The following is an 18,979-nucleotide window of genomic DNA, read 5'->3' as shown; positions in this document are numbered from 1 at the left end:
AAATCCTGTTTAATTCATTCGTTTATTTTAATATTTCAATGCATATTATACACAATTTAACTTTACTAGATTCTTAACTGCCACATATATTCAAAATAGTCAAATACTTATTAAACAGTCATATTGCACACAGAGTATATAGTTGAAAATCTAAACAAAACAAATAACCCACCTGCAGCTGTTACCTGTTATTTTATTTATTTTTTCCCCCCAAGGGAAAGAACACATATCTCTGATCCTCACTTTTCTGTAGATCAGCTGGTCAGTTTGTTTCATTTTAAAATAAAAAGTAATTTAAGGCATTTGACTCAGCTGTATTTGACAAAAGATTTACAGAAATGATTGTTCTCTAAATTACTATTTATAGAATATTTCTTTACTTTTTTGCATTTTATTGGAAATTAATTATAGCACAGGTGGTGTAATGAAGAAACTTGATTAACTTTGCGTTGAATAAGTTACACAATAATTATTACAGCGACATTAGACCTGTAAATAAACAAGCTGGTGTAATCCTAAATAATAATATACTGATTATTCTTTGATTAGATCAGATTTTACACCATTATACACCAAGAAATATATATAATAAAATGACTGTTTTAAAATTACTCTCTTACTATTAACCGGAAGTTTTTTATAGGAACTTATATACCTGCGATGATGTTTGGTTTAGAGACAGTGGCATTGAGTAAAAGACAGGAGGTGGAGCTGGAGGAAGCAGAGCTGAAGATGTTGAGGTCTTTGGGAGTGACGAGGATGGACAGGATTAGAAACAAGTTTATTAGAGTGACAGCGCATGTAGGACGTTTTGGAAACAAGATGAAAGAGGTGAGATTGAGATGGTTTGGACATGTACAGAGGAGGGACATGGGGTATATCAGTAGGAGAATGCTGAGGATGGAGCCACCAGGAAGGAGGAAAAGGGGAGGGCCAAAGAGGAGGTTCATGGATTTGGTAAAGGAATACATGCAGGTAGTTGGTTTAAAAGAGGCATAGATCACAGTGTGTATGGAGATGGATGATCCGCTGTGGCGACCCCTAATGGGAGAAGCCGAAAGAAAATAATGATGAAGACTATTAACCGGAAAAAAATTGACCTTAAATAACTGAAAGTTGGAAATTCAACCCTCAAGCATTAAGCATTTATGGGATCAGATCTATGTTTGGATTAAGCTCATTTTAAGTGGAACTGAAAAAATAATTTCAGAAAAATGACCAAAGACAACTTTTCTGCCTTGGCCAATGATAAAACAGATTTAAATCTCAACACATTGGATTTAATGTTAATATTATTTCTGGTTTTCACAGTCTGTCCTTTTTCAAAGTGCTTGCCTTTTTATTTCTCCTGTTATAGAAAACGGCAATGCATAAACAGGAAGAAAAAGATCGTTATTAGTCATTTAATTAATTTTTATTTATATTTATAATAAACTAATTTAAAAAAAAAGGGGGGGGGGGTCTTATTTTATTTTGTGGTCACATGGCTTAAAAAAATGGCAGTGGACAAAAGTTTGTGGACCCTTGACCATAACATTTGGGTGCGTTTGTTGAACATCCCATTCCACATTTTGTTCCCCTTGCTGTTATAACATCCTCCAACGAATTTGCATTCTTGGCAAATAAATTTGCATGTATAATAAAAGGCTGTTAAAACAACAGCTCATACCTGTATCTCCTATGAGCCAGGTATCTCCATAGCTTATTCAGTATAGTTCAAAGACTGAGATCAATGTAAACCTGTTGACCTGCACTTTTATAAAACACCTACAGAAATAGAAAAAGGCACTAAAGAACTCATCTTGGAAATATCCACAGCTTTTGTATGGTGCAACTACTGACTTCCTGCCGGAAGGCATTACGATAATGGAAGAATCAAAAAATGAAAAACCATTGCACTGCTAGAATTTTACATACATTTTCTTTTACTGCAATAACACACAGTATACAGATAACAAAAGAGGAAAGCAAAATGTACAAAAGAGTCAAAATTATTCCTTACTCTAAGTTATAACCACAACATTCACTTTATATTTGTAAAAGAAGAGCCACAATAACAAAACCAGCCTTAAACACAAAAACAGACTTACAGTAAACAGCAAGTCAATCATAATTATACAACTTTCTTCTTCTGAGGTTGAAAATGTAAAATTATCCACACATTCTTATTACACAATTATACTGTTTCATTCAAGTACACACTCTGTGTTGTCCTCAAATGCACTTCAGACCTTTTTAAGCATATCCGCTTTTTTGATGATAAACTAAATCTAAAATAAATGCTGACAATTGGGGATCAGTGAGGCAGAAATATACTGTAGAATATGAAATTTGGGTATTTTTTTAGAACTGATCTGAAAATGCTTCCTTGAGTGTGTTGAATGCAAACAAACAAATCCCACAGCTACACTCATGATAGAAGGCACTGAAACTTGGATTGTATACACACTGTGCTCTAGTGTGTCGGTGTGTGCTGCATACCAAGCTTTATACCTGTACACACTTTCCTTCAGTCGGCTTTGTAAAGATCATAATTAAAGGAGGTACGTCGTCTAGGAGTCACGATTTATCGCTTCATGACGTGATGAAGAAAAAGCATGTGCGAGCTTCAATAGATCTCTATGACCAACACAAAAAGTCTATGAAGAAAACGAAAATGTAAGGCAACTTACTGTTCAAAAATACTCTAAGACTAGTCGGTTGTTTAATCCTAACCTACGGAGACATACAGCCTCAATGAGCAGCAGTTCCTGTGGAGTTTTAATTGGTTGAGACAGACAGAGGGCCCAGTGATGCAACCTCCTTTCTTTGCTCAGACAAATACAGATAGCGTGATGTATATTTAGATCATGTGTGATTGTGCACAGCAACCTGAAAAACCATGACATGGTCCAAACACTGAACCGAAATATTTTCATTTGACCTTGCAGGTGCATAAACAGAGATAAAAAAAAAAAAAAAAAAAAAGAGAGAGCGAGAGAGCGAGAGAGAGATGAAGGAGAATGATAAACCCTAGCTTGTCTAGGTCCGCTCTTTGCGCTTTAACTTCGAGCTCTTCTTGACTGTGCCGTTTTTGTTGAGTAACTTGAGGACTCTGTCTTTATGGTCCAGAACTTTCATCATGGTGTCTCTTGCCTCAGTCACTTGATCCATCACTAGCTTACAGCGCTGCATGTTACCCTAGAGATAATTCACACACAGACATAAATAGAAATCACATAAAATGATTACCAGTGTTTACCTAGCAAACTTAATTCAACTTCAATGACAATTCTATGGTCTTCATTGTTATATTACCGTAAATTCGGGACTATTAAGTGCACCCAAATATAAGCCGCACCCACTGAATTTGACAAAGACTTTTATTTTTAGCATAAAAAGTGCTGTAAGGCGCTATATAAATAAAATTTGACTTGACTTGACTATATATGCCGCAGGTTCCTACATTGAAACTAATAAACTTTACACAGGCTTTAATGAAAGACAGTGTCTGTTACACAGCTTGTATCTAAACAGTAGCCTACCAAGAAAGTCATTGTTCACTGTCTTTCTCCTTCCTTTCACAACTATTTCTCTCGGGAGTTTATCTTTTGGCATCGTCGTGCGTTTAAAAATCACCATCGGTGAAGCTTTTCTCCCGATGCCGTGCAGCTCAGAACACAGGTGAAGTGTGTTTTTTCATGCCTGGTTGTTTTCAGCATGACGAATGATTCACATTTCCTGTAGACAGTCCGAGTGAGCGGCAGGTCAAACGTCAGAGAAACCTCATCCATATTTATGATGTGGTGCGGCCCGATTTAGTGTGAGTGCGTCTGATTTAATATAAAGAGTTTCAATGGTTCACCTGAACCCGTTCTGCAATTTCATTGTCTAATGTTATGGGGCTCAGTTTTTTGGCTTGAAGCTTGTGAAACCGGGAAAAACCCAGGAAGAATCCATAAATTAGCCGCTTCTTTGTTTAAGCCGCGGGGTTCAAAGTGTGGGGAAAAAAGTAGCGGCTTATAATCCGGAAATATGGTAATTCAAATATTAACAATGGCAGAGGAATTGTATTCTTAAAAAAGATGGTGAGAACGGCTGAACCAAAATGCACAGAGCGATATTATTAATACGGTCACTGAAAATGAATGTCATGAACTGCACAAACATACAAATATTCATGCGTGGATTGCAGTGCTCATAGATTTAAGAATCAAACCAAAGAGGGAACCTATTATCTTGTGCAGGACACTGAAAATTGGGATTTTAACCAATCCTCAACTCCAACCTTTGTATTAACTTTGGGTCTGTTTGGGTCCAACACTATTCACAGCATGCGAGTCACTTCATTTGGGGTGATATGGAACAATATCCAGACTGTTAACAAAACACTGGATAGCTGTTGAATGATGTTTTTTGATGTACTGACCTGGATGAGCTCATTGATGCGGTGCAGGTCATCATCAGCTCCTGCTCTTTTCTTCGGGATGAGTCCCTCTTGCAGAGAGGTGAGACGGCTGTACACGTCATGCTCTAGGCTTGTCTACAGCCAGACAAGAACAAATAACTGTCAAATAACTGATTTTGCCCTGTGCATTTAGTACATTTAAGTGTTAATTGCACTGTGATTCATTTGCTATTCTGGCTATAAGCTGTGATTTTTTTTTTTTTTTTTTTTTTGGCCATTTACTCCAAGCCTGTTTCTAACGGTTAGACAAAATTGTACTGTACAGGTTAAATAGAGACCACATTTGGACTCTGTTTCATCTGCCTAAAGCATACTTTGACTTCTCAAATGTAAGAAACATGATATGCAGTGCATCCGGAAATTATTCACAGCGCTTCACTTCCACATTGTTATGTTACAGCCTTCTTCTAAAATGGATGAAATTTATTATTTAAAAAAACAAACAAAATGACATCGTGAAAGAAGTGTGTTTGAAATCTTTTCAATCTCAATCATTTTATACAAATAAAAAAAAAAAAAAAAAAATCACATGTACATAAGTATTCAAAGCCTTTGCTCAATAATTTATCTTTATCAATACATTATCTTGGCTGTGTTGTTTAGGGTCGTTGTCCTGTTGGAAGATGAATCATCGCCCCAGTCTTGAGGTCCAAAGTGCTCTGGAGCATGTTTTCATCAAGGACGTCTCTATAAATTGCTGCATGCATCTTTCCGTAGATCCTGACTAGTCTCCCAGTTTCTGTCACTGAAAAACATCCTTACAGCATGATGCTGCCACCACCATACATGATGGTATTGACCAGGTGATAAGCTGTGCCTGGTTTCCTCCAGTCATGATGCTTGGCATTCAGGCCCAAGAGTTCAAGCTTTGTTTCATCAGGCCAGAGAATTTCATTTCTGATTGTCTGAGAGGCCTTCAGGTGCTTTTTGGCAAACTCCAGGCTGGCTGTTATCTGCCTTTTACTGAGGAGTGGCTTCTGTCTGGCCACTCTAAAACACAGGCCTGATTTTTGGATTGCTGCAGAAATTGAAGTTCTTCTGGAACGTTTTCCTCTTTCCCAAAGAAATGCTGTAGCTCTTTCAGAGTTAATTTCTTCCACGATTGCTCAGTTTGGCCTGGTGGCCCGCTCTAGGAAGAGTTTTGGTGGTTGCAAAATTCTTCCATCACAGATGATGGCGGCTACTGTGCTCACTGAGACCTTCAACGCTGCAGAAATCTTTCTGTTCCCTTCCCCAGATCTGTGCCTCGATACAATACTGTCTCAGAGGTCTACAGACAATTACTTGGATTTCATGGCTTGGTTTGTGCTCTGACGTGCACTGTTAACTGTGGGACTTATATAGGCAGGTGTGTGCCTTTCCAAATCATGTCCAATCAACTGAATTTACCACAGGTGGACTCTAAGTTGTTGAAACAACCGAAGGATGATCAGTAGAAACAGGATGCATCTGACCTCAGTTTTTGTTGTCATGGCAAAGGCTGTGTATACTTATGTACATGTGGTTTGTTTAATTTTTAATAAATTTCAAAGATTTCAAATAAACATCTTTCACATGGTCATTATGGGGTATTATTTGTAGAATGTTGAGGAAAATAATGAATTTAATCCATTTTGGAATAATGCTATAACATAAAATGTGGAAAAAGTGAAGAGCTGTGAATACCGGATGCACTGTATGTTTTAAAAGAATTCCATTAAAAAGGATTTTTGTCACCTTACTGTAGAAAGACAGATTAACAAATGCACTGGTAAAAACAATCCATCTGCCTTAAAATGCTTAAAAAACACTGATTGTGGGCATGTTTATGGTGACCCACCAGCTGCTTAAGCTGTGCAGCACACAAGTGCACCTTCCAGCCTTGGGCACGGCATGCAACCCCCCTCTGATTGGCCACGTCTTGGAGAGAATTCTTTTTCTCCTCTGAAAAAGGCAGCAACAAGTAATACAAAGGTCAAGAGCAAAATATACAAAGCATATAGAGTAAAGGAAGCTGTTCCATCTGCCTTAAAAAATATTAAGCTAATAAAATGGGAATGCAGTCACTGGTTATGTTTTGTAAACACCTAATATAACAAATAAGACTACTATTGTATACTGTGACATGATTACAAATAATTTTCATAAAATGTACAAATATATACTGTCTTTCAGAGGACAAGTGACTGTTTTTTTTTTTTTACCAGAAAGGCACAATACAGTATAACAGACAGTCAAGTGTGTGCACTGTCACACATTCACGTAAGGCACGTGGCATGACTGAGTCAAATGCTTTGCCCAGCATTGGTACTTCATTTCACATGATCTCCGTTAGATACTTCTTTATGTTCTGAAAAGCTGCTTTGTGACTGTCAACATTGAAGAGCAAACAAAAAAATAGTCAGTATGAGAAAATTAGTTGGATGACCCTGCAGATAAATTCTGGCCAGCAGCCAAAACGTGGCTTTTCACCTTTATTTTAAAAAAGAATATATTTTTTCCACCAAAATGCAGATATATATATTTTTTTTAACGTGCCAAGGCTTTCTGTTGCTTTCGAACAATCCTGCGCACAGACGAGCACATGCCCGCATCCACACAATAAATGCTTTGTATAATATTGTTTCTGATTTAGTCTTACACTATACATTGAGTACGGTCTTGCCATCTGATTTCTGCTCACACTGTACCACACTATACTGAAAAATCTCATAAGCAAATGTTCACAATGTAGGATATCACATTCTATATTATGGCTGAAAGCTAAATGCCACTGATTCCAAATTTTAGCTCGGTCTGAAAATGATCTTAAACTGGCAGGGTTTAGTTTTCACAATGTTATGCAAGGAAACCTGGTCATTGTTCAATTATTCAGACCATAAGAGATGTTTTGGAATCTGATTTTTTTTCCCCCCCAAGTAAAACTCTAGTTTGCGATTGGATTAAAAATGAATGAAACATGCTGGTTACTACTGCTTGTAAATATGGTTAATGAGCAGGAACTTCAAATTGAAGATTAAATAATACAAGTAATTAGACTGTAACATGGCTCAAACACTGCATGATGTGCAATTGAACTTTATGATTCATTTCACACGCCTTAGCAATGATTCACAGAATTGCTGGCAACAGCAAAGTAACTTATAAATAGCACCCTGTTTAAGCTCAGTTATATCAAGAGAAGAGGTAGGCAACAGTATTACCACTAACCTTTAACACGGATGTCACTGTATCTCTGGAAATGATGGTATGCAGCTTTCCAGGGGTTTCGGTAATGACGCAGGAGAGTTATTGGTGGTCTGGGACGTACGGGCACATACCGTACACCCTCTTCGTCTGGAAGACACATAAAAAGGTCAGAATCTCTAACGCCACATATGAAAAGTTTGCATACATGATGCATGTAATAGAGCAAAAAACAAAACTAAGACTAAAACCTCAATCGTTTTTATAAATAAATAAATGCTCCAGTTAAGCAAACAACTAGGCATTGCTCTAGGGAATTTATTATTATAAAGAAAAGAATGTGCCTTTATGAACACTTGGTGGCCCTTTGGTCCAAATTAAGCTACTCACCCACATATTCCCTAGGAGGGGACTCTGGTCTCTCTACTTTGCTCCCAGGAGTTCTGCTGCTGGCCCTCTCTTCGTCTGTGCTGTTGGTCTCCATCATTTCACCCTCCTCATTGGAGATAACATGCTGCTGTTTGCGTGGTTTCTTGCGTGGGGAGGCGCCAGGTAGAAGGTCTACAGGCTGAGTAGGCACTGTGAGGCCGGAGGCCTGGGAGGAGAAGACAGAGGCTGGGGCTGTCGAAGAGGGGATGGAAAGAGCTGCAAGACAATTGGTAAAATATTTATATTTTTCATCGTGCTATTTGTTCCATTTACTAGACATTTCTAGTAATGAACACATTGAATTTGCACAGGGTTTTTTAGTAACCTACAGTACATGCACACAAATCTAGTTATATATCAGTAAAGGAAGAATTAATCTAGCTTTCTATTCATTTTAAAACAGATTTCATGCTAAAATGGACTGTAAAGCATGAACAACACTTTACAAGTCTGGCATGTATTGCTATTGTAATGATAAAACATGATTTACAAGCATTTTTAAATACCACTCTAAATAGAAAGGAAAGTCTATTGACCTGGCTGTGATGTGTCCATAGACTCCACCTCCTGTTTTACTTTGACCTCTGAAAGGGCGGAGCTAAGCGCTGCAGTGCTACTGGCAGCTGGTTGAGTTGGAGAAGATACGGCATTGGCCATAGAGGCAGGAACAGGAGGGGTTACAGCCATGGCTGCGGGGAGGGCAGACAGGACTGCCGCAGACTGAGAAGGAGGAGTTGGCATGGGTGAGGCAAGAAGAGCAGGAATGGCCTGCGATAGGTGCTGAGCTGGAGCTGAGAGGGGCTGCTGTTCTCCACCATGTGTAGGCAGGGCCTCCACAGTGGCCATTACTGGAGGTGTCATAGCGACATGAATATCAGGTTTGGGCTTCACTCTAAACAAATAAAGAAAAGAAGTGTATTAAATATCAAAATTTAATTTTAATTTGTCAAGAGCTCTAGGACAACTGCACATGCAATGACGACGGTAAGTGTTGGGAAAAATAATTAGTTTGGTGTCCTTGATATAAATAATGGTGGGGGGAGGGGGGCACCTGGGCTTACCCCGCAGGTCGTGGTGATCCAGCCAGTCGCACGCCACTATCCACTCTTGCAGAACTAGGCTCACTTGGCTGCGCTGGGATCAAAGTTTTACGCACAGCCCTGAAAATACACCCCAAAAACACCAAACTGACACTCCAAACTCAAATACTTCCCACAATTTATGACTACTAGTAAAACTCTGGTTTACTGACACCGTAAATTGTCCCACTATAAGCATGTCTTTCTTGTACTGCTTTAGAATATCGCACTGTGAATTACACCAAAGGAGAACGGTATACACCGATCACGCATAACATTATGACCTGTGAACAACTAATAATAATCTCTTCATCATGGCCACTGTTAGTGGGTGGAATATATTAAGCAGCAAGTGAACATTTTGTGCTCAAAGTTGATGTGTTCAAACCAGGAATAATGGGCAAGCGTGAGAATTTGAGTGAGTTTGACAATAGCCAAAATGGTTTGACAACTGGGTCAGAGCATCCTCTAAAAACTTTGTAGTGGTCAGTATCTATCAAAAGTGGTCCAAGGAAGAATCAGTGGTGAACCGGCGACAGGAGCATGCGTGGCCAATGCTCATTGATGCACATAGAAGGCAGTTCCAATCCAACAGACGATCTACTGTAGCTCTAATTGCTGAATAAGTTAATGCCGTTAATGCTCGACAGGTCAGGACAGTTTTGGCAGCAAAAGGGGACCAATACGATATTATGCAGGTGGTCATAATGTTATGCCTGCTCAGTGCAAGTACATGTACACTCTAATGAACATTTTTAACTGACATCCTGCTGTCTAAGAATCCAAGTCCGCTGACACTCGAGCAGAACTAAAAAAAAAAGAAAACCTAGCAAAAATTATCAGATGTGATCAATCCTAAATATGTTGCATTTTTCTTGCTAGTCTGCTCAGACTTCAAACAGAATGCTCAAGTAGGAATGTAGTTTTAGACAACAACAGGCTTAAGTAATTTGTGAAAGAAAAGATACACCAGCTATACAAAGAAAAAGAGGATTTGGAACAGAATGCAGTGTCCAAAAGATAAATATTATATTTACCATATAGATTTTTGCAACAGAAAGAGTGAAATTGATGGTTATATTTCTGCTCAGAAGATCCGACTGATGTGAGCATAGCCGACTTACCCCTCATTCACAGGTTTCTTGCGCAGGATGCTAGGTCTGGGTGAAGAGACTAGTGTGGGTGCACCTGTGCTTGTCCCCTGGGGGTGTGTCTGTACTACTGTGGTTATAGGCTGTGAAGCACTGAATGTACTGCCAATTGGGTTGGTCACGAACGCAGTGCTCTCAGCCAGAACTACACCTAATGAACACAATCATTTAGTCAAACAGTTTAAAACCTAAATGAGGAAAACTTCAGAAAATTCAGGAAAGAAAACTGCTTTATTTCCTACTTTACCTGATGGTTTTGCTTCGGGCTGTGGCTGTTGTGTGACGACTGGTGTCTGCTGAATACCCTGTGTACTGATTGGTGCAGTGGCATGCAAGCCCTGTACTCCGATTGGTGCAGTCATGGAAGCTGGCTGGATATTTTGAGTACTGATTTGAGCTGACTGCAGGCCAATGCGGTCTACGGCCATCAGCTGCATGGGGTTTAAATGGACAGTGGTGGCTACGCCCACACCAGCTTGAGCAGGAATTGCAGAGCTTGGAGCCGGGGCTGTGACTGGACCAAAAAAAAAAAAAAACGGTATATTCATTAAATTAAAAAAATTATTTTGCAGAATTTACTTTTTTTTTTTATAGGCTCAACTTGTGTAAAGCAGACATTTAATGAAGCTAACAAATACAAATGTTAAAAAAGCAAAGCGGCTATGACTACTCTATAAATGAAACCCATATATAACCACAGTAAAGGCCTCCATTTTTTACACAAAAAAATCAATGTTTACAAAGGAACTGTGTTTACCTGGATAGGGCCGGATGGTAGAAACAGAGCTAGTGATCGGTGTATAGGTATGGGTGAGCGGATAGCCATATGGTGGGTTCGTAGGTAAAAAGTACTGGAATTGGACAGGCACAGTGGGTCTACATGCAAACAGAGAGAAAGAAAGAAGACAAACAGAAAGTGAAAGGTCAGCATGTGTTTAAAAATAGATGGTGTGTTAGACTTAAATTCAAATACCCAATTATTCAAAAACATTGATTTTTATTTACAGTTATTTACAGGACTCACCTATTATCACTGCGAGGCTCCATAGTGACAGGGTTTGGAGAGGAGCGATGGCCAGAGATGGGAATAAGGTTTGTTCTTTCCCCAGTATATTCAGTTTGGATCCGAGGGGAAGTGTGAGCAATTGGTTGAGGAACCACTTTTGCTGGGGTGGGGGGAAATAAATAAACAGCTCATAAGCAAACATACCAGATTTTTGTCAACAACTTATTATTTGAATGCTTTAATGCTATAAAGATCATATGCAGAACATAGAAAAGGAAAGAAAAACAGTAATACATTTTATAGGCTGTTAAGTGTTTGTTGCTTACCAACAGGTATGGCAGAGCTGGTTACAGCTGTGGCATGTGAAGAGTGGGAAGCCATTGTCATGGTGACTATTGTACTGCTGCTCATCTGGGTGTGAGGTGCAGAACCTTTGGATCGTAGGATGGATTAAGAATCAGTTTCTCACAGATGTGCACGTACTGTGATAAGTGAATTCCTGATAATTGGTAAATAAACTAATAGAAATGTTTTACTCTGTACCTGTTGTTGTAGCTGATGGGACAGTATTGGTAGCTAAGATGGGGGCAACAGTTGCCGCAGCAACAGGAGTCACAGTGCTGAATATAGGTTTCTAGAGACAAAAATGTACTCATATTAGAGTCAATATAACACAAAGATAACACTTCTTCCTCTTCTTGTTTAGCTTCTCCCATTAGGGGTCGCCACAGCGAATCATCCGTCTTCATACCCCCTTGTCCTCTACATCTGCCTCTTTTATACTAACTACCTGCATATCTTCCCTCACCACATCCTTGGCCTTCCTCTTTTCCTCCTTCCTGGTAGCTCCATCCTCAGCATTCTCCTATCACTTTCCCTTTCACTCTTGCAGATACCCTTCTATCACAACAGATAACACTTGCAGTCTCTTTACTCAATATGGAAATTATTTTAAAACTACTGTTTGGGAGATTCTCTGTACATTAAATCTATCACTCAGATATTGTTTTTAAACTCAAACAAACAAGGCTGGTGACTGATTTTAAAAAGGAGCCTTACCTGAGTTATGGTGTGTGCAGTCTGGGCCTTTTGAGCTCCCATGGCTGGATGGGAAGGCAATGTGATGCGTGCGCCTGGATCTCTCGGTGTTGGAGGCCTCTGGATACTGATAGTTGAAGAAGGGTGGATTGTAAGCCCTGTCCGCCTAAAATAGCAACAATATTGCACAATGGTTAATATCACTGCAGTTTTAAATGACCTAATGCATGTTGATGAGAAAAGCAGAACTGGATTACACAGAGACTAACCCATACATCTCCGTGTGTGTCTGCACTGGAGAGCTTATAATAGGAGACTGGGTTCTGGCTGTTGAAATGGGGGCAACCACAGTGGGCAGCACAGCAGTCGAAGTGGTGGCTGCAGGTCGAGACTGTAAACATTTCGCAGTTGTAAAAATTACAATATACAAAATAGTGTTATCAATCCACCTGACTTAATGATAAAAAATTTGTTCTAAACAAAAGTACACTGATTAAGGACAATACAAGTACGTTGTAATCTGTTTAATAATGATGCATGTTACAGCCATTGAACAGCCACATTACATGTAAGCAATAAGTTAACATGGCAAAGAAAAGCAGTTGTTTAAAAATATAAAATAAATAATTGGGTAGCATAAAAGCAAAAACAAATATTTAACAGTAAAATGTACCGGAATGGACTGCTGGATAATGTGCTGTACAGCACCCGGTTGACCCGGTGCTGCATTTGCTCCACATGCAGGTCTCAAAACAGTAGGGCCTTTAGTGCTCGACATTACTGCTGCTGCAGCTGCACCTGAGAAACATTTACAATTGCATTACAATCACTTGCTGCAAAAATGTGTTTATTCATGGTGAGTAAGGGTGTAACATTACAAGTATTCGCACTGTACCATTTCAGTACGGGACTTTTGGTACGGTGCACATGTGTACCGAGTGCAATCCTTGTTTTACAAGTGTAACAGAGCTAAAATCTGAGTTTATTTAGTCTCTGCCTTGCACCGGAAACATCATCTGTTCTGTGCATGTGCGAAAACTCGCAGAATTGCTGCCACTTCCTGTAATTGTCAATGTTTCCATATATAATTAACATACACTTGTATACACATCTGTATTATCCAAATCCATCTGTATTCAATCAATTTAATTTGTGCCTATATAATTGATTATTTAAATGAATCAATATAAAATGTTTTTATTTTTATATAGTTTATATTTTATTTAAACCAAGCAGGCATTTTAATAAAATTTGCTTTAAAAATGTAACTATTAATGTTTACAAATATTTATATTAATTAACAATGCTATTAAAAAAAAGACAAGCAGTTTTATGTTTTGCATTTCTTCCCTAAACGGTACCGAAATGTAACCGAACCGTGACTTAAAAAAATGAGATGCGTACTGAACCGTGAAAATGGTATTCAGTTACACCCCTAATGGTGAACAAACATTCCTTTAAGTGACTGGAAAGCAACCTGAAAATCAGCTAGTAGCCTTCTATCTAACAGACAATAAATAACTTCACATTCATAAATATATAAGGTGTGTTCATTTTGAAAGTAAACATAGCATTTACTCAGCTTCTCCATCAACATGATTGCTCTACTCATAAGTTTACAAGTAAACAATTAAACTATCCTCACTACTGGATAATATCATTAAGAGCTTTGTCACTTTAATCAGTCAGTGTATTCATTTTAATGCAAAAACTTCAAAGATTACTAAAATATGTTTATTTTTTCCCCTCCAGTCATCATATTTTATACACGTGCACTGTGACAAATAAGAGACGTCTGGGACGTATCTATATTTGAACTGACCTCTGGGTAGGTGGGAGGTGAACGTGTGAGGAGGAGCAGTAGAAGAACTGATCTGAAGCGCAGGTGGGCTGCCCCTGATGATCTGCAGGTTGGTTGCCATCAGGTGGTGCAGATTACTCTGTCCCTGCCAAAAAGTAAAATAAGGACATTATAGAAGTCACAAAACAAAAATTCCTTAAGCTAGACAAACCCAAGTGTATTGGGCCTACCTGCTGACCACTGATGGTTGCCACAGGGATGGAGGCTGGAGCCATACTGCTTTCCAGGGTAACAGTAATATGACTGGGCACTTTTGCGGAGCCAGAAAGATGCCCCTGACTAACAGCTGGAGCTGGGGCAATTAGTCGACTGGGCATAGTAGATTTTAGACCAGCCTGTGAGAAGACAAAAAATGTTCAGCTCTTTAGTACAACTGCTTGATATATTATTACTTAGCAAAAAAAACGTTTTAAACCTTTCTTTTACAATGTAATACTATTCAAAACAGATGTGCTTTATTCAGTGTACCCTACATCCAACTACATTCTTTCTGCTCCATTTGGAATGTTGTGTAGAACCTACAGGCTCTTTAACATGAGCTACAGTTACCTTGATCGCTCCGTCAGTAAAGGCAGGCTGCTGGCCCATCGCTAGATGAGCTGGTGGTGCAGCTACTGTAGAACTTGTCTGGATAGACATGTGCTGTGCCAAAGCTGGTGGTTGACTCAAAGTCTGTACTTGAGGATAGGGCCTAACCACCACTGTCTCCTGCTTATCGTCCCGGTACTGCATACTCGATCCAGTCCCACCACCACTAGTGAGAGAGTCCTGAGTGTGGTCTGCATCTCTGTTGCCTTCTTCTCCACCTACAGGAAGTTAGTGTACAATACAACTTATTAAAGGCAAACTTTTTATTATAACCATATACATCTAAATAATGTGCAAAGAAAGAAATCCAAGCCAATGACTTGCAATGATGCAACACAGCTGACAATATAAGGTTTCATGTGGAAATTCATAGAATGCCCAGACCAAGCAAAAACTTTAATTAAATAACAGAGCTTTCAAATTCCTTTTATCAGTGTATTTGTTTTTTTATTGTTTGTATACTGCCACAAATTAGATTTTTTATTTATTTGAGCAAGATTTTTTAAGATTTAAATCTACAACACAGTTTAAATCATAAAATGCTGTAAAAATAAAAACTACACCGTCTAGAAATAAATTGCATGGCATTCAAAATAAGACAGAAATAAATTCCAAAATCTTTAGTAGATTGCTATTGACGTCAATTGGTTTAATTTTTTAGTTAGAAAAGTGATGTTTTTTTAAATATGACATGAAAAACAAGCTAATTAGATTTTCACATAAAACACCAAGAAATATTAGTTTCATAGTCTCATAACAGAAGACACGCACAATGTGTCAACCGTGGAGGTTAATGCATATAAGAACAGACTACTTACAAGTAAATAAACATAAAAAAAACATTTTGAATTTTATTTTCAATAAACTGGAGATGAGAATTTACCTGGTTGGCCCCCAGGAATGAGGCTGCTGTTGCCAGGTGGTACTGGGCCTTGTCCCACTACTGCAGGAGGCAAAGGCGCCCGGGGAAACTGCTGAGAACTCATTTTACCCCAACAACCTACAAGCAGAGAAAATCTAATAAGAGAAGCCCTGCAAATGATAACACTTCCAATATCAGAACTCTCTGTTTGTATTAAACCACATCACATTCACTATGCCATGATCTATTTATGAAGTCTAACTTATGACCAGGCACACTTCTAACACTTCTCACTACTTCCTCTCCACAGAAAAGAAATAAAACACCCCATCCGTGTGACTGTTTAATTAATCAATTTATTATTTTTTTTAATTAATTTTTTGTTCACTCTCTACAAGATAAAAAAAACATGAAATTCAATTAAAATAAATTCATTTCTATTCTGATAAACCTCTAGTCCATTTGATTCAAAATCATCCATGTACTCTATTTAGTAAGTTGATATGCTAGAGACCATGATGAATGTCAGAATGCAAATAGACACATGACATCATCCAGTCACCCAGCATGCGTTAGTTACATTCTCTGAGATGAGTGAACTCCAAGTCCATTTGTAAATGTTTAAAACAAAAAGGATATCTGCAGCACTACAGGCTCTCCCTGAGTGAGATGTGGAACCAGAGTTGTTCATTTTCAGTTGGCATTTAAAGAAAAATAAATAAATAAAATAGATTTATATGAAGACACGCTGAAACCCAAAATCCTTAATTCAAGGGAATCACTGTCTCAGTGAATTACGACCGTCTGTCAGAATCGATCCGAGACAACCAGGATGTTCAGATTCACCTCTGACTATGATTATTACCTCATTTGTTCAAAATCACTTGAGAAAAAGAACAAATCTTCATAAACCAAACAGCAAACAGATTAATCAGAGGAAAAAGGCCATTAGAAAACCTCCAGAGCAGAACAGTTCCTGTTGTGGATTTGCTTGACTTCACAGGGATCTGCATGCAGCTTTACAGGCTTTACAAATCTCAGGTTGCAGTCTGCCATCTACAGCAATACACAAGTCCTGTTTCACAATTACTTACTGCTCTGCAATCACATGCACGAGTAAACAACACAGCTGTAGTACACTGCACTGCTCACACAACGCTCCCTCAACACTAACCACACTTAATGCCCACAACACCCTCACAACGCTAACAAACCCTCCACCAACACAACACTCCCACCCAAAACCTTCATAACACAATAACCCCAACTCAACGCTGACACCCAATGCTCATAGCACCCTCACTAAGCCCATAACACCCAACAACACCACTCACCCAACACCCTTACCAAACACTCACTCAATACTAAAATGCAACAATCCTATAAAACCCACCCAAATCTCCCACAATACCATAACCCAACACCTCAACCAGCACCCTAACCCAACAGCCTCAAACAGCACCCTAACCCAACAGCCTCAAACAGCACCCTAACCCAACACCCTCAACCAGCACCCTAACTCAACAGCCTCAAACAGCACCCTAACTCAACACCCACTCAACACTAACACAAAACACTCACAGCACTCTTACAAAACCCACAGAACTCTCCCACAATACCTTAACCCAACAGCCTCAACCAGCACCCTAACTCAACATCCTCAACCAGCACCCAAACCCAACAGCCTCAAACAGCACCCAAGCCCAACAGCCTCAAACAGCACCCTAACCCAACACCTCAACCAAACCCTAACCCAACACTTGCACCAACACTCACCACACCCTCATCCAACACCCACTCAACACTAACACACAACACTCACAGCTTAAACACCCACAGAACTCTCCCACAACATGCTCACGACACCCTACCCCAACACTCGCACCACAGTCACCCAACACTCTCTCAACTTACAACAGTCACCGCCCACAACACTCTCATAACCCTCCTATAAAAGTCACATAGACCCCGCGGTCAACGTTACACTATCTTTCTAGCCGGTTGGCTAATAATTCGCTAACCTACGTACATGAACATCCAGCGGTTTATTGAAACGGCAGTAGCGCAAAAAACACACACCGCCACCTGAGCAGGTGTTGAGCATCATTTATTGAAAATCGAAGGTTCAGTGGATAATAGCGGTGTATCGAGCTAACCCCCGTAGCTACTGCACCTCACAGCGCGCTCAACTCTAAACCAGCAGTAGCGAGAGAAATAGCAGGTCAGGTGTCAACAACAACGTCAACAACAACAACATAACGAATCCCTGAGGCACACATGGGTTCTGGGCAGCGTCCTAACCAACCAAGCTAGCAATGCTAACTAGTGCCAAGCTAGTAAACAGAACGAGTGTTAGCCTGACCTCCTGTATTAATCCCGTGAGCGCTTATAGGGCTGCTAAACCGTGTATAAATCACTCCCGGGATGATTTGTCACAGATTTGTTGCAATTAAAGATAAAACAGAAAACACAATAGAATCCTGCGCTGGCTAACTCCCAGGCTAGTTAGCTGCCTAACAGTTAGCAGCCCGCTAACCGTCCGATCAGTGATATGAGTGTGATAGAGATGTGACTGATATCAGGAGCGTCTTCTTATCAATGCGACACAAAACGCCTGGAAACATCTCCATCACACCGCTCAGAATCCCACAGCACAGTGTACAGACTTACACACACTACCGTCTGTCCGCCATTCAGTCCTGCTCCATTACTCCACCGGGAAACTAACAGCAATGAACATGAGCGGAAATGGAGGTACGGAAGCAGATTTTTTTTTCCATATATGTAATAAAAGTCCAGTTTTAAACCTCTGACATGATTCTTTCTTAATTAAAAATTTAGTCTCTATAATTCTACTAATTTATGTTACAAAGTCAGCGTTTCATATTTTTATTGTAATAAAATCGAAAGCCACACATGTGTTCATTTGTTATTCATTATTATTATTCGGTTTTATGTTTTATTTCTTATTAATCTTTATACTAGAACAGTATTTATGTGATTGTCATGATTTGTTCGTGCTAATCATGATATGATAAAGGATCTTCGTAGGCTGAAAGCCATACAATGTTTACCAATATAATAATAATAAGATGAATTTAAAATAAAACACATTTATGTCAAATGTATTGAAGTGTCAGAGCTTTGTAACTATCAGTTTTCTACTTCAGGGAAAGAGGGAAAATTTTTTCCCCATCAGAAAAAGGGAAATAAAATTTGAGGCCAGTGAAAAAAAAACTCTTTACAGCAAAATTATAAATCAAAATTAGTAGCAGGAACTAACTTATCTTTCAGACATTTCACAATGTACATGTAACTCTATTTACAAAAACCAGTATCCTGAATCCTGAAAT

General features: G+C 39.1%; 1 protein-coding gene across 4 annotated transcripts; it reads right to left on the bottom strand.

The window, feature by feature from the left end:
- Window positions 1-1,907: 1,907 nt before the first annotated feature.
- sap130a (Sin3A-associated protein a) lies at window positions 1,908-18,387 on the bottom strand. Of its 4 annotated transcripts, none has more exons than XM_046854112.1 (21): window positions 18,297-18,387; window positions 15,648-15,764; window positions 14,726-14,982; window positions 14,347-14,511; window positions 14,138-14,261; window positions 12,989-13,113; window positions 12,585-12,706; window positions 12,337-12,481; window positions 11,821-11,911; window positions 11,604-11,708; window positions 11,296-11,437; window positions 11,029-11,147; window positions 10,519-10,785; window positions 10,245-10,422; window positions 9,103-9,201; window positions 8,578-8,933; window positions 8,003-8,257; window positions 7,637-7,762; window positions 6,267-6,370; window positions 4,409-4,522; window positions 1,908-3,180 (listed from the first exon to the last, which is right to left on the bottom strand). In XM_046854112.1, exons 2-21 carry the CDS (start codon window positions 15,748-15,750, stop codon window positions 3,022-3,024), a joined length of 3,156 nt encoding a protein of 1,051 aa, XP_046710068.1. In that variant the 5' UTR covers window positions 15,751-15,764; window positions 18,297-18,387; the 3' UTR covers window positions 1,908-3,021. The 4 variants fall into 4 exon arrangements, with proteins under 4 accessions (XP_046710068.1, XP_046710084.1, XP_046710075.1 ...); XM_046854128.1 differs by having other exon boundaries at window positions 12,591-12,706; XM_046854119.1 differs by having other exon boundaries at window positions 18,306-18,329.
- Window positions 18,388-18,979: the final 592 nt, after the last annotated feature.

This window comes from Silurus meridionalis, chromosome 1, assembly GCF_014805685.1.
Source record: "Silurus meridionalis isolate SWU-2019-XX chromosome 1, ASM1480568v1, whole genome shotgun sequence".
NCBI classification, from domain to species: Eukaryota; Metazoa; Chordata; class Actinopteri; order Siluriformes; family Siluridae; genus Silurus; species Silurus meridionalis.
Note: the sequence above shows the minus strand (reverse complement) of the source record. Positions and strands in the feature narration are given on the sequence as shown.